Raw genomic sequence first — 16,002 nt, forward strand, 5'->3', positions numbered from 1 at the left:
ACAAGTGCACAGAGTTGTATATCTACCTCTAATATCATTTCATCACCCTTGAAAAATTCCTTTCATTTCCCTTTATAGTCAGCTCCTCCTCTCAGCTCCTGGGAATCACTGATTTGTTTGCCCATGCCATAGCTTTACCTTTCCAAGAATATCATAAATAAAATCAGACAGCATAGAGCCTTTGACTTTGATTCTTTCACTTGGAAAAATGTGCTTAATATTTATCTATTAAATAATGTCATGACATCTATGTCACTTCATCTATCCATAAGTTCTCTCTTTTTCTTCTCACTCAACAAGTTTCCTGCTGGCTTTGCTTCTTCTTTCTCTCTCTCTTTTAAACATTTTTAGTGTTTTTGCACTGGCTTTTTTCCTTTATTTCTTGGCTACAACATGTTGCATGTAGAATCTTAGTTCCCCGACCAGGGATCGAACCAACATCTCCTTCACTTGAAGCAGGTTGTCTTAATCACTAGAGCACCAGGGAAGCCGCTGGCTTTGTTTCTTTTGCCTATGAAATCAAGACACACTCAAACTTCTTCCAGGAAATTACTTGGCCATTGATCATCTTAAACAAGATGAAACAGCTTTGAACAAGGCTGTGTGACCCTATTACCTGATAGGTAGGATCAGAGACAGATAACTGACCAAAAATATGCCACACTAGGCAAGGCAATGACCGGTGAAGTGACGTGGTAGGAGAACTCTGTCCAACAAAGGCAGAGCATGTTGACTGACTGACCAGCCTATTCCCATCCTCTAAGACTCAGCGGTAGCAGGAGTCATAGAGATAGTGGCAGGAAGAGCATCCACTTGGAGCAGGAAAACATGGGTGCACTTCCTGAAAGTACAAGGTGACCAGATCTTTAGAATGGCAGTGTTTTTCTTTTAATTAAACTTTTTTTTTTTTTTTGGTTGCACCATGCAGCACAGGGAACTTCCCTGACCAGGGATGGAACTTATGCCCTCTGCAGTAAAAGTGCAGAGTTTTAACCAGGGAAATCTAGAATGTCAGTGTTTTGAACAATGTTTCATTCTCCATATAACCTTCCTGACAGTGACTGAATTCCCTGTCTTTCACACTCCACCTCAAATCCCATAATTTTTTCATCGCTGTTTCTTTTTAGATGTTCAACATTTCCTTCTGTCATTTTTTTTTCTGTTTCAATAGCTTCCTTTATTATTCTTATGGGGTATTTGGGTGACAGATTCTTCTAATCTTCCTTTTTCTGAGGATGTCTTTATTTCTCCTTCATTCCTGAAGGATCAGTTCACTTGATAATAGAATTCAAAAGTTGACATTGTTTTTTCTTTTGAGATGTGAAAAATGTGCCACTTCCTTCCAGCCCCCACTGTTTTTGATGAGAAATCCTCTGTCCTTCACCAAAAAATAAAAAAATAAAAAAAATGGAGATGGTGGGAGGGTTCAGCAGAGAAGTATCAAAACATCCATGGGTCTGATGGAGAGAAAGATGGGAGTAATAATGGAGACAGGGAAGGATGGGGAAGCCTGGTGTGCTGCAGTCCATGGGGTCCTGAAGAGTCGGACACAACTGAGCGACTGAACAATGATGGAGACAAAGAAGGGAGTGGAAGGACCCATCCAGAGACAAAGCACCCTGCCACCTTTGTGAGGTGCTTGCTGCCGTCAAAACTCCTCTAATGTTGGGAGCTAGCAAGGGAAAGCTTACTGAAAAGAACCCTTAAGCTGGTTAGCTGCCCATGTAATCTGCTTGGATGGGCAGGTTAAGAATCTTTTCTTGCCTAGAAAGGATAAATTGACCTTCTTTCTGTATAATCTTACAGAGTACACGTTTCTTAAAAGTGACAATTTAGAGAAGCACATTGCAATTTTCCAGCAATGTGTAAGAGTGACCAGAACAAGGAATCTTGGTCCAGGTTCACTTTGTATTCATATAGTAGAAAGGTAGCTGAATATGCAAGATACTTGCAGGGTTGGGTCTTACTACTGGCTTCCCTTCTAACTTTATATGCAGCCTTTTAAAAATATTTTATTTTTTATTGATGTATAATTGACTTAAAATACCATATTGGTTTCAAGTATAGATCATCATTATTGTTCAGGTGCTCAGTCATGTCTGACTCTTTGCGACCCCATGGTCTTTACTGGTGGCTAAGTAGGTAAAGAATCTGCCTGCAATGCTGGAGACCTGGGTTAATCCCTGGTTGGGAAGACCTCCTGAAGAAGGAAATGGCAACCCACTTCAATATTTTTGCTTGGAGAATCCATGGACAGAGGATCCTAGTGGGCTACAGTCCATGGGTCACAAAGAGTCAGACTGCAGCACGCCAGGCTTCCCTATCCATCACTATCTCCCAGAGTTTGCACAAACTCATGTCACCCACTCCAGTACTCTTGCCTGGAAAATCCCATGGACAGAGGACTCTGATGGGCCACAGTCCATGGGGTCGCACAGAGTCGGACACTACTGAAGTGACTTAGCAGCAGCAGCAGCGTGTCTATTAAGTCGGTGGTGCCATCCAACCATCTTGTCCTATGTTGTCCCCTTCTCCTCCTTCCTTCAATCTTTCCCAGCATCAGGGTCACTGGCCAAAGTATTGGAGCTTCAGCTTCAACAGCAGTCCTTCCAACGAATATTCAGAGTTAATTTCCTTTAGGATTGATTGGTTTGATCTTCTTGCAGTCCAAGAGACTCTCAAGAGTGTTCTTCAGCACCATAGTTTGGAAGCATCAATTCTTTGGTGCTCAGCCTTCTTTATGGTCCAATTTTCAATATTTTTATTTTTTATATGTGCAGTCTTGAATAAATCTTTTGATTTCTGTATGATGAATTTGTCAAGAGAGCTTAATGGTACTGACATATGAGTTACTGTGTGTGTTAGTCACTCAGTTGTGTCCAACTCTTTGTGACCACATGGACTGGGACCTGCCGGTTTTCTCCATCCATGGGATTTTCCAGGCAAGAAGACTGGAGTGGGTTGCCATTTCCTTCTCCAGACCTTGGAGTTAAGATCCCTTCAAAACTGTATAGAGTGAGTATAAATTCATACTAGTGGCTCAATGCAATTGGAAGACTGAAGTCAAGTGTTACACTGAGTGGGATTATAGCCTGGACCCTTTGGGTGTAAAAGATCCAGTAATCAATTCTCAAATATAGAGTTATCTGTTAAGAGTCTCCAGCTATAGCTTGGGCTCCTTCTCAGTTACATATCACTGGACCTTAGGTTATTCCTGATTTGTGGTTTCATCTTTCAGAGAAAAATTAATATAACATGATTTAGGGAGAGATGCTGGTATTTTTCATTGTCATGGTTCACACAATCAGTTCTCAGTGAGGCAGTTTGCAGCGTAAGAATTACGTGACAATGATGTGTGTGTGTATGTGTGTGAGAGAGAGGGAGAAGAGAGAGAGAAACAGTATGTGTGAGTGTGTGTGTTTGTCAAAGAAAGGGAAGGGTGGGGGGTAAAAACTAAAGGTAACAATGGAGAAGGGAAAAAGGTATTGAATTATAATCTGCAAATCTCCCCCTTGGAAATCAACACTTTGTGTATGTTTATGAATTCAATACCTGTTTGTGGATAGGAGAGAGCCCAAGTCAGTTTGTAAGAGCATCCGATTATCAGCAAATCCTGCCCCAGTCTCACCCCACACTCTTCCAACTTCTTTGCACCTAGGCCGATGCTCTTAAGCCTATGACGATGCGATTAGGTAGCATGAGGGTATTACAGAGAGATAAATCAGGATGCAAAGATCCTTTATTCATCTACTGTGAAGAAGGCAGCTGGACAGCTTATAAGAGAAACATTTAACTCTGTGAGTATTTCTCAACTTCTGGACAGTTTAAACAGGATGTAATCAAAGGGGTTTTGTGGGAGTTTGGGGGTTCAATCTGGCTCTAAAACCAAGAAATAGAAGAAAATAACACACTGAACCTGTGGGTCTGGACCAGGGTTGGGGATGGAAATGGGCGAAAACATGGAGAAAACACATCAAAACTTCCTTATGTGACAAGCTAGTAAGTGAAACTTCATTTTTACAAGGTCACTGCAAACCTTGATTACTAACCCCAAACTGACCCTCCCTTTTTGGCGGCTCTGTAGCAAACAGCTTTCTGGAAAAGGAGGGATCTGGGGCACTCGATGACCACAGAACAAACAGTCCTTTACTCCCAGGATGTGCTTGGAAACTTGGTCCAGCCATCAAGAGGATGACAGGGGAGAGGGAGGATGAGGGTAAGGAGCCCAGAGTCAGCCGGGGAATGACCACAGTGCAAGGAGGGTGTGCCCAACCATCTCCCTCCAAGGTCAAAGTGTCTGTTTGTTCCTAGCTGAAGCAACGTACTTGCTGGACTTTTGTTTTTGTTTTTTAATGGCTTTGGTTTGGGTCTTGTTTGACTCTCTGAATTATTTGATTTTCTTTGCCTCAGCAGGACTCTGGGTGACATCTCTGGGTCCAAGGGCATCAGTGGAGGAGACAGGTCCTCCGCCTGTCTTCTCCCCATCCTTGGCCATCAACAACAGAATTGGTTATCTGCTCATATCTTTGCTAAGAAAGAGGGAAAAGAAATCTAGGATGATAATCATAGCATCCAAGAGCCTGACTCAAGAATCTTCAGAAACTGCCCTTATTTAGCTGGAGTTTATGAAGCATACCCTCTTGCTTCCTACAACTGAGCTCTGCTGCCTTGGGTCTAAGGCAATGCCAAGCTCAGTTCCCTGCAAAACTATGCCTTGAAATCTTACATTGCTGCATCCACTTCTCTCATCAGGAGAACACTTTGTAATCTTCAAAAGGGGAAGGGCTAACATTGTTTTAAAAACAGGAAAACATTCTGCCTCCCAAAGGAATGAATTACTTGACCCTTTGGAGGCAAAAATATGAAATGTCAGCTTGTAGCTAAAATCATGTCTGATACTGTATTCAGGTTTATTCAGCTCCATGGAGGTCCTTGGAGTTCCCAGGAAAACATGGTCAGGATAAGTTCAGCCATAGGTGATACCTGTGGCTGACAGGACTGATTTCCAAGGCAGGACAGGGTCATATTTGTTCTGCTCCTCCCAAGGGTTTTACAGGGAAAATTGGAGGGTAAATCTATGACAGAAACACCCTAGCAATTGGTGGACAGTCCTACACACTCAGAAATGAAATACTGTACCTGAAATGCGCAATGAATATGAAAGAGTTATTCATAGGGCAAATCTTGAGTGCCATGAGGATCCAGAGATTAGCCAGGCAACTGTTACATAACTTTCCGAGGAGAATTCTTTTACAGAATGCATTGCACTTAAAATTAGACATGAACTCGGTCCTGGCCTAGAGTTGTAACTTCAGAATTAGATAAACATACAAAAGAAACTCGCCAGAGAAAGGGGGAAGTGTAATCTGGGGGACATAGAAGTCAATTTCAAATTCTTTGGGGTTACTGTTACAGGTATCAAAGAAATCCAAGGATAGCTTAAGAGGGAATTTTGAGACCAGAAGTGGGGAATAGTTGGAGTGTTAGAATGATGCAGAGGATTACCCAAGAAGTGGAGATAGCAATTACTTCTCGTGTTTGTCAAGGACTCTTCATGGTCCCAGGGGAATGGGTGTGGATCCAGATGAACCTGTGCTGCAACCATAAATTTGTTTTCAGGGTTCCCTTGACTGTCAGAAGGTCTACTACATAGTTACTACGTTTTGAGTACTTTTCACCAAAAGCTGTACATAGTTTCCTCTTATTTTCCCCATTACCCTAAAAAGAAAAAAATATTTGATTCATTTTTAGATAGAATGAGATCCAGAGAGGTTATACAACCTATCCAAGTTCATATTAAACAGTTTGGTGGAACAGGAATTTGAAATTATTTCTGTTTGATCCGAAGGCATCTACTCTTGACACTGTTTTGCCCCCAAAGGGTGATTTGGCTGATGAAGCAAATTTACCTTTGCTATTGTCGTTTAGTTGATAAACCCTGTCCGACTCTTACGCAACCTCATGGATGCAGCCCACCAGGCTCCTCTGTCCATGGGATTTCTGAGGAAGGAATACTGGAGTGGATTGCCGTTTCCTTCTCCAGGAGATCTTCCTGACCCAGGGACTGAACCTGTGTCCTCTGCATTGGCAGGCAGGTTCTTTACCACCAAGCCACATTATAGATTTGGGGTCTTACTTGGTTGGACCCCAGTTACAGTTGCCAGATATTATAGAAGATGCCCAGTTACATGTGAATTTCAGAATAACAACAACAACAGTTTCTAAGTTGCTGCTGCTGCTGCTAAGTTGCTTCAGTCGTGTCCGACTCTGTGTGATTCCATAGATGGCAGCCCACCAGGCTCCTCCAGCCCTGGAACTCTCCAGGCAAGAACACTGGAGTGGGTTGCCATTTCCTTCTCCTAGTTTCTATGTATGTACCATGAAATCCATGAAATATTTGGGATATACTTATCCCAAATAAAATCGTTTGTTGTTTATCTGAAATTCAAACTTAACTGGATGTCTTGTATCTTGATTTGCTAAATCTGGCAATCCTAAGCTTAGTAGGCTCTCCAGATTGGAGAAAAGTTTGTAGTCTCTCATTGCTTTGAAAGAATCGGGAAGTATAGAAAGGTTGATCTGAGAGTAACTCTCCAGTTTTCCTTTGTGGCTTTGGCAGAGTTGGGGTGTATCAGTCACTGATGGCACAGGGTGAGAGTAATGTTGCCCTTGGCTGCCCTCCAGCCAGTCCCATGGTCCCAACCACACTCGGGAGAGGCACAGACTAGGCCTGTTTACCAGGGCAGGAGAGGACCTGCAGCACAGAACTGGATTCAGTGGGCAGAGGAGCTGGCAGAACATTTCCCCAAACCACTGAGGGCTTTATGAGGTGAGGGTCAGCTGATGTCTCCCCTATGGCTTGATGGAGAAGATCACACGGTTGGGATCTCAAGACCCAGGGTTCAAGGCATTTGTTCAGTCTCTTCGTTTATGTATTCACTCACTGGACAAATATATGTGGCACACCTACTCTGTACTGGGTACTCCTGTAGGTTCTGAGGGTACAGGAATAAATAAATACTGAAAAAAAAAGCTTCATGGGGAATATTCCAGTGAAGGATTAAGACAAGATCCACTGGTGACTTCCCTTGCACTCCAGTGCTCAAGATATCACCCTCCAATGCAGAGGTGTGGGTTTAATCAGTGGTCAGGGAGCTAAGAATCCCTCGTGCCTCATGGCCAAAAAGCCAAAACTTAAAAAAAAAGCAGCAATATTGTAACAAACTCCATAAAGACTTTAAAAATGGTCCACATCAAAAAAAAAATAAAAATAAATAAAGAAAGAAAAAAGACAAGATCAACTGCACGCACAGGTGATCCAGAGCCTTGGCCAGCTTCACCATCCTTCCTGGTTCTAGCTCACAGCGTCATCAGTGTGTTTCTATCAGACAAGTTGAGGACTGGCAGGAGAGAATGAAAATAGTAATTGAGGAAAAGAAAATAGGAAAAACATCTTAGAGGCAAGGATTTATTAATAATTTAACCTGATTTTGAGAGTCATAAGAAAAAAGTTGATAAATTTTACAATATAAGATTTGAGGGGTGTGACCTCAAACACCAAAACCTGTAAGATAAGACAGAGGAGCTGGCGTAAGAGAGCCAGTGTGCGTGTACTGACCCACAGCAGGTGCCAGACACGGCCTGGGGCAGGCAGGAGGGTCTCCGACCTAGAGAACAGGAGGAGGGTCTCCCCAGGCCAGCCTCAGTGTCCGCACTTGCAGGGATGAGCACAGAGATGATGGGGAGCGTGGGAAGCAGCTGGCCAGAAAGGCCAAGGCTTGGAGGCCATAGCCCACCAGCTGGAACTGCCACCAAATAAAAGTGCTAAGAGGCCAGCACGGTGTCCATCTGTTCAGACACAAGGAGGGCAGTCAGGCCCTCTCTGCTGAGGCCCCGACCCTGATGGAGGGACAAGGCTGGGGCTCCCACTCCGTCTCCTTGAGCAAGATTTGAGGGATGTATTCTGGGTTCCCCTTGTGGCTCAGCTGGTAAAGAATCTGCCTGCAATGCAGGAGACCTGGGTTCAATCCCTGGGTTGGGAAGATCCCCTGGAGAAGGGAAAGGCTACGCACTCCAGTATTCTGGCCTGGAGAATTTCAAGGACTGTGTAGTCTACGGGGTCACAAAGAGTCAGACACAACTGAGAGACTTTCGCTCGTCTTGAATATTAAATGCGTTGGCATGTTTATATTTAGAATATTACCTGAAATCTAGTAGCTATGTAAATGTTAGCATGTGTAAGGTAACACTGACAGCTACCATCCCAATAGACCATGGGATTGCAAAGAGTTGGACATGACTGAGTGATTTTCACTTTCACTGTTGTAGCAGAGAGAGAGAGAGAGAGACAGAGAGAGAGAGAACATGGTTACATGAGCCTAGCATCGTCAGGGAGAAGGAAGTTAAGGATACTAGCATAAATTTATAATGGATGAAATATGAAATATGCCTATCTATGAAGACAGGCAGTAGGTCATGGAAGAGGTTGGTTCAAGGTAGGAGTTTAAGGTTTTGGAGCTTTTTCAGTGTCTCCCTTCCCAGATTAAGCACTATCAACCTTTGTGATGGAAAAGGAAGAAGAAAAAAAATCTTTTAGTTTAGCCTGTCATATTAATTTGTTATCACATGGTATTGTAACATGTAATAACAGTAATTTGTTACGTTCTTTGCACTTAAAGAATGACAATGTATCTTTTTGTAGCTAAAATGTGAGTCTGGGAAAACCATATTGGATAAGTTCTTGATTTGGATAGGAGAAAAAGTTGAAGATCCCCGAGAAATAAGTGGCTAAAGAATTTATCTGGTAGGGGATTTAAAGTACAAACTTATGACTTAATCATCTCCTATTGTCTTCCGTGTGTGTGTGTGAGTGTGTGTGTGTGTTTGTGAGTGTGTATTGGGAATGTACTGAATGCTTTTGTAGTGTCAGTATACCTGGTTCAGAGTTACCCCTATCCAGACAGCTACACTGTCACCTCCCATAACTAGAAAAGAAGTCTTTGGATCACATGAGGATTAAATTAAATATGGACCATAAAGAACACAGGCCATAAGAATGGGTCAATAAACATTTAGAATCAGAATACTTTACAGTTAGATGGAAAAATATGTAAAGCTTACGGAACATTTCAGTGCTGCCAAGGCTAGATAGTCTTCAGCACATTTCTCTCCCTTTACAGATGGTGGAACTGGTGGTCAATGAAAAGGACATAATTATTATACATTCACACAGAAAGCTGGTGGCAGACTTACTGGAACAACAAATCTACCTAGATTTATCAGTTTTTGGCTTATAGCCCACTCTGCTGGCTGCCTCCATTGACGTATACCTTATTTTCTTAGATAGTAACTTCTTTAAAAGATGGTAACTTCTCCCTTTTGCTGTCAATAAAAAATGCCAAACTTCTTTATCAAGATGCTTTTCTCCCCGTCCCCCTGCCCCTGAAGATTATTGTAAAGGTCTAGTAAACAATGGTCTTCATACATTGAATAATCTTTCTTTCTCTCTCTCCCACTGTCCAAAGAGCCGGAAAGAAAACCATCAGCCGTCGAAACATTAGCAGAATGAGCGACAATACTGTGTTGGCTCCTCCAACTTCAAACCAGGGTCCCACCACCCCACGCAAAGGGCCCCCCAAGTTCAAGCAGAGGCAGACTCGTCAGTTCAAGAGCAAGCCTCCTAAGAAAGGTGTGAAAGGGTAAGACCAAAATGAAAAAGGTTTCTTAGTTTTTTCAGAGATTAATGCTCACCATACTAAATAGATATAAACTTTTCCACCTCACCCTCTGTTTCCTAACACAATCTTTGCTGAATCATATTTTTTCAGTCCTGGAATCCTTTCTCTCTCAGCTCCCACATATACAGCCAAATTTAACGTGGAAAATGGACCCTTTCACAGTGACCTTTGGCTTGACCTTCCAGACTCTTCTTGACCACTCTCCTTTGCTGATGTAAACTGTGCTTTAATTGGAGCACAGAATCACTGGCTGCTTCTAGAACACAGTTTATTTTTCTGCCTTCAGATTTTCTCTCTTCAGTTCTTTGTTTTTCTCTTTTTCTCCCTGGCAAAATCTGATTTATTTTTCAACACACACTCATGTTAATTTCTTTTGGAAACCATTACGGACTCTCTTAGACAAACATTATCATTCCTTCCATGTTTGCATTTTGTACATTCAGCTATTGTAACTTGCACTTTTTTATAGTGCATCTATTTCTTTCATCTGTTGCCTAAGACTGAGGTCCCTGAGAGAAAATTTGTGTGTTTGTTTTTTCCTTAACTCTCAGTACCTAATACAATTTCAGGAACAAAGCAGATGCTTAATATGCACTCTTGGATAAACTAAACAAATGGATAAATTAATCATTTTAATGACTTTTCATATTGCTTTCTCATTCCAATTTTTAGTTTAAAAAGTAGAGCTTGACCACGTTGCCCCACTGATCATTTTTTTTTTTTTCTTTCTGGGTCTCAATTGTCTTAGGTTACATTTTTACAGAGGGAAACTCTCTTCTGGGACACATTGTTTAAAACCTGCTTGAGTGACACTTCCTTTCCCCTAGTTCAATGCAAACAAAAGGGTTTTCTCAAATACAAGAACTGAAGCCTCTTCTTTCCCCTTGAATCAGGAAACTCTTCACATGACTCATTCCAGGATCTTTTGGCCCCGGTATCAGCTAACTTCTCTTGTGTTTTTTCCCTAGATTTGGAGATGACATTCCAGGCATGGAGGGACTAGGAACAGGTGAGCAATCTGAATATTTAATCTTACCCCTGGACTTTGACCATTTTTTCTGCTTCAGGCCTCAAGGAGCAGTTCAACGTTATTGGAAATACATAAAGCAGCAGATTTTTTTGAAGACCTAGGAATGTAGGGTTTTAATTTAACTTCCTAAATAAGTATGTGTGTGCCCAGAGGCAAAAACTCAGAGAAATCAGACTAGTCCCAAAGTTCAGTGAATCCTTGTGTTTCATTATATACTCTAGAAGGTGTAGGCTTCCTTGGTGGCACAGTGGTAAAGATCTGCCTGCTAATGCAGGAGATGGACGGGTAGTGGGAAGATCCCCTGGAGGAGGAAATGGCAATCCACTCCAGTGTTCTTGCCTGAGAACCCCATGGACAGGGAAGACTGGCAGGCTACAGTCTATGGGATCACAAAGGAATCAGACACAACTGAGTGTACACACACACACACACACACACTCTCTCTCTCTCTCTCTCTCTCTCTCTTTCTCAGGCATACAATGGTGAATTGTAGACATTCACAGTAGAACAACTCTCAGAATGAGTCTAGCCCAACTCCTTTATTTTTCAGGAGAGAAATCTGAAACATAGAGGAATTAAATGACAATCTTAGGCCACAGAGTGAGCTATTGGAAACAAGGGTGGGGCCTGGAGAGCCTTTCCTCTGCACCGGGCCAGCCACTTCCTCACAAGCTTCCTCTTTTTTACACATCCTCTGGTGCTCAGAACAGGGCCCTAGACACTAAAGTATCTGGAGTAATAAGTTTTAATTGGCTAGAATTTTTATTTGTTGGATGATGCATGCAAACTACTTCACATTCTCTTTAAAAAATTAATAGACTTTAAATTTTAAAGAAATTTTAGGTTTGTGGAAAAATTAGGCAGAATTTTTAAGGGATTCCTACAGATCCCTTCTGCCACCTTCTTCCCCCGTACATCAGTCATACCCCCTATTATTAACCTCTTGCATTAGTGTGGTACATTTGTTATACTTTATAAACCAATATTAACACATTTTTATTAGCTGAAATTGCTTGTTCATTCTTTGTGTTGTCCAGTTCTTAGGTATCCACCATTGCAGGTTCATATGGAATCACTAGCCCCCACATTTCCTGTGCTCTATCTGTTCATTCCTTTCTCTCCATAAACTCCTGACAACCAGAAATCTTTCTACTGTCTCTATTGTTGCTGTTGTTCAGTCACTCAGTCGTGTCTGACTCTTTGTGACCCCATGGGCTGCTGCATTCCAGGCTTCCCTGTCCTTCTCTCTCTCCCAGAGCTTGCTCAAACTCATGTCCATTGAGTCAGTGATGCCATCCAACCATCTCATCCTCTATCACCCCCTTCTCCTCCTGCTCTATAGTTTTGCCTTTTCCAGATAGTCCTACAGTTAGAATCCTATAGTAAGAGCTCTTTCACTTAGTAATATTTATCTAAACTTCCTCCATGTCTTGACATGATTTGATAGCTCATTTCTTTTTTATCACTGGATATTTTATTGTATGGTTGTATCACAGTTTATTTATCCTGTTGATAGGCATCTTGATTGCTTCAGGTTTTGGCAATTATGAATAAAGCTACTATAAACTTCTTTGTGCAGATTTTGTGTGTGGACACAAGTTTTCAACTCATCCAATACACTTTTGACAAATGATGGCATTCATAGCAATCAGTTTCCTTTCTGGGAAACTCTCAGTATATTTACTTTTTTAATTTATTTTTAATTGGAGGATAATTGCTTTACAATATTGTGTCTGTTTCTGCCATACATCCACATGGATCAGTCGTAAGCATACATATGATTTACTTTTTATTGTCTGATGCCACTCCTCAGATCTCAAATAGAATTTCTAGTTACTTTGATAAAGCTCATCTGCTATTCTTCTAAATCAAATGCTTCTCTATTTTGACCATGTGTATCTAAGACCGGCAAATTCACTTTGGACTTTGGAATATATTCTTAACTCTGCCAAACTATTTGGAATAGTGACAAGAGGTTTATTCTGAGGGAAATTCTGAAGTCTTTGACCTGGTTCTAGTTCAGTCTCTACAACCATGATATTTTTTTTTCTCCAGGTATTTAACCTCTTTGGGTATCAGCTAGCTTCTCTGTAACTTGGGAACAATATTATAACTTTTAACAATACATAAAGGAGCTTGAGAGCAGTCAGAGAAACCCAAGGAATGCATCTGGTTGGTAGGTAGTAGGGAAACCAGATTTCCAGACCATGCGAATTTAAAGCACTCCAAGATACAGGTTTGATCCCTGGATTGGGAAGATCTACTGGAGAAGGGAATGGCAACCCACTCCAGTATTCTGGCCTGGGAAATCCCATGGACAGGGCAGCCTGGAGGGCTACAGTCCATGGAGTCACAGACAGTTTTAAACACGACTTAGCGACTAAACAACCACAGCAACAACTTCTCACTGTAACCCATGGCCTAACTAGAATTCCACCTCTGTCCCCTCCTTAGTGTTTTGGTGAGTCTTCGAATGATCAGAGAACTACACTCCCACAGAATAGTCCCAGTCCAAAATCTTGGAGCATCTCCCCAGAAAGGATGCCAAATAAAACTAACACAGATCCTGGGGGAGCCTGGTTGAGGGGAATCAGAGCTCCGAGGAGGATTAATGAAACAATTGTTCTGATCCTTCCTGGGATGAGGGCCCATTCTTCCCCATCATCTGGGCAACAGATGGGAAACAGGGGCGAGGTGTCTCTGCCTGAACCATGTCCTTTTGTGCAGAAGAGGCTCTTCTGGGGGGTGAGGTTGGCTTATCAGTTCTTCTGTCTCTTGCAGATATAACTGTGATCTGTCCTTGGGAGGCATTCAGCCACTTGGAGTTGCACGAGCTGGCTCAGTTTGGGATCATCTGAGCCACTGGAGGTTCTGCCGCTCTCATTAGCATCTGCTGCAACTTTAATTACTTCTGCCCTATGGATCTGCCGGAATTTTGACATGCAGGTGTCGGAAGTGGTTTCATCACAAACTCACTTCCTTTAAGTGACTACTAAGAGTTGTCTTAGTGCCAGACTCTTTCATGCAGCATAGTTTAACTCAGAATAGTGAGTGAAATCAACTTGCAATGAGGCATTTCCAACATCACCCCTTTTTCCTATCAGCTGGTTAGAAGTCATCCATATTTCTCTAAAGTCCTTCATATCTGTTTTTGCTTAGGCACTCATTACTTTTGGTAGAAGGCTTTTAAGATATCATTTATGTCCCTCCTCTCCCCTTTTCTTTAATAAAGGATATATTTACCTTGAATATCATGATGAAGTTGTATTAAATGCTATAAGCAAATATCTGTGGCCTTGTTCTGAGACCCAATTAAACAAAGAAGGCACATTTACACAGGAAGTAAGCCCCGTGCGTGCAAAAAAGCGTGGGATTAATAGGCAAGTTCTGATTTGACTTTGTCATGATCTCTCGGGGTCTAAATTTTATTGCACCAGGTTATCCCTGAGACCTGATGCAGCTTTAAACTGTACAGTTTTGAGCTGGTGGCAAACTGGAGATGTAAACTCAAGACCCTGACAATGAGTCTTCTTTTCAGTACCTTGGTTCCATTGATTGAAAAGCTGTTTATCCTTTAAAGTTTAGACTTACATACAAAAGCTAGGTTATGGAATCCAAAAGATAAAATGATGGTTTGCTTCACCCCGGGCTTCCCTGTGGCTCAGATGGTAAAGCATCTGCCTGCAATGCCGGATACCCAGGTTCGATCCCTGGGTCAGGAAGATCCCCTGGAGAAGGAAATGGCAACCCACTTCAGTACTCTTGCCTGAAAAACTCCGTGGACTGTCGCCTGAGGAGCCTGGTAGGTGACAGTCCATGGAGTCCCAAAGAGTTGGACATGACTGAGCGACTTCACTTTGCTTCACTCCAAAGTTGTGTCAAATGTAATATGTGCACACAGCTATGTTTCCCCAATACTTTCAAGGCAGTTGTGCAATTCAGGGGCTTTCTATCTGACCTGGATGCTTTAGGGTACTAGCAGTATTCATTTCTTCATGTCAGTTTTGTAATTTGTGGTAAAAGAATGAAGTAAAATAACTGAAAAGAGAGGCAGAATGATAGAGGGGAAAGAGTTTTGGGTTCAAGGAGCAAGCGTCTTTTAATTTCATGGCTGCAGTCACCATCTGCAGTGATTTTGTCGCTCCCCAAAATAAAGTCTGTCACTCTCTCCATTGTTTCCCCATCTATTTGCCATGAAGTGATGGGACCCTATGCCATGATCTTAGTTTTCTGAATGTTGAGCTTTAAGCCAACTTTTTCATTCTCCTCTTTCACTCTCATCAAGAGGCTTTTTAGTTCTTCTTCACTTTCTGCCATAAGGATGATGTCATCTGCATATCTGAGGGTATTGATTTTTCTTCCTGCAATTTTGATCCCAGTTTGTGCTTCATCCAGTTTGGCATTTTGCATGATGTATTCTGCATATAAGTTAAATAAGAGGGTGACAATATACAGCCTTGATGTACTCCTTTCCCAATTTGGAACCAGGCCATTGTTTCATGTCCGGTTCTAACTGTTGCTTCTTGACCTACATACAGATTTCTCAGGAGGCCGGTAAGGTGGTCTGGTATTTCCAAGTGTTTGAGAATTTTCCACAGTTTGTTGTGATCCACAAAATCAAAGGCTTTAGCATAGTCAACAGAATAGAAGTAGATGTTTTTCTGGGCTTCTCTTGCTTTTTCATGCAATGAATGTTGGCAATTTGTTCTCTGGTTTCTCTGCCTTTTCTAAATCCAGCTTGAACATCTGGAAGTTCTCAGTTCAAGTACTGTTGAAGTCTAGCTTGCCCAGATAGAATTCCATTTGTCTCTTCTTTATGTTGCTGAGACCAAGCTCATACTGCTTACTGCATGACAGGCCAATAAATCAAGAGATGAGTCATTTGGGAAAGAATGGTGACTTTGTTTGGAAAGCCAGCAGACCTAGAAGATGGTGGACTAGAGTCCTGAAGAACTGTGTTGCCTAGGTTTGGATGCTACTTTATTTTATAGAACAAAGTAGGAGAGATGTCAGGAGATAACGGAGAAGGCAATGACAACCTACTCCAGTATTCTTGCTTGGAAAATCCCATTTACAGAGGAGCCTGGTAGGCTGTAATCCATGGGGTTGAGAAGAGTCGGACACAACTGAGTGACTTCACTTTCACTTTTCACTTTCATGCGGAGAAGGAAATGGCAGCCCACTCCAGTGTTCTTGCCTGGAGAATCCCAGGGACGGGGAGCCTAGTGGGCTGAC

The 16,002-nt window shown here is 42.1% G+C and overlaps 1 protein-coding gene across 1 annotated transcript; it reads left to right on the plus strand.

Annotated features, from left to right (window-relative positions):
- The first annotated feature begins 3,772 nt into the window (after positions 1–3,772).
- Positions 3,773–13,698, plus strand: PDE6H (phosphodiesterase 6H, cGMP-specific, cone, gamma). The gene is made up of 4 exons (XM_010858733.1): positions 3,773–3,797; positions 9,525–9,698; positions 10,706–10,746; positions 13,549–13,698. The coding sequence occupies exons 2-4, from the start codon at positions 9,565–9,567 to the stop codon at positions 13,623–13,625; spliced, it is 252 nt and encodes an 83-aa protein (XP_010857035.1). The 5' UTR covers positions 3,773–3,797; positions 9,525–9,564; the 3' UTR covers positions 13,626–13,698.
- The last annotated feature ends 2,304 nt before the right edge of the window (positions 13,699–16,002 follow it).

This window comes from Bison bison, unplaced genomic scaffold (genome assembly GCF_000754665.1).
Source record: "Bison bison bison isolate TAMUID 2011002044 unplaced genomic scaffold, Bison_UMD1.0 scf7180017864390, whole genome shotgun sequence".
NCBI lineage: Eukaryota > Metazoa > Chordata > Mammalia > Artiodactyla > Bovidae > Bison > Bison bison.

What these genes read in the sequence shown, in the direction of transcription:
- PDE6H (XM_010858733.1), top strand. Translation starts at nt 9,565, where the DNA reads ATGAGCGACAATACTGTGTTGGCTCCTCCAACTTCAAACCAGGGTCCC. An exon ending in CCTAAGAAAGGTGTGAAAGG is followed by an intron (nt 9,699 to 10,705) that starts GTAAGACCAAAA and finishes TTTTTTCCCTAG; the next exon opens with ATTTGGAGATGACATTCCAG. An exon ending in CATGGAGGGACTAGGAACAG is followed by an intron (nt 10,747 to 13,548) that starts GTGAGCAATCTG and finishes TGTCTCTTGCAG; the next exon opens with ATATAACTGTGATCTGTCCT.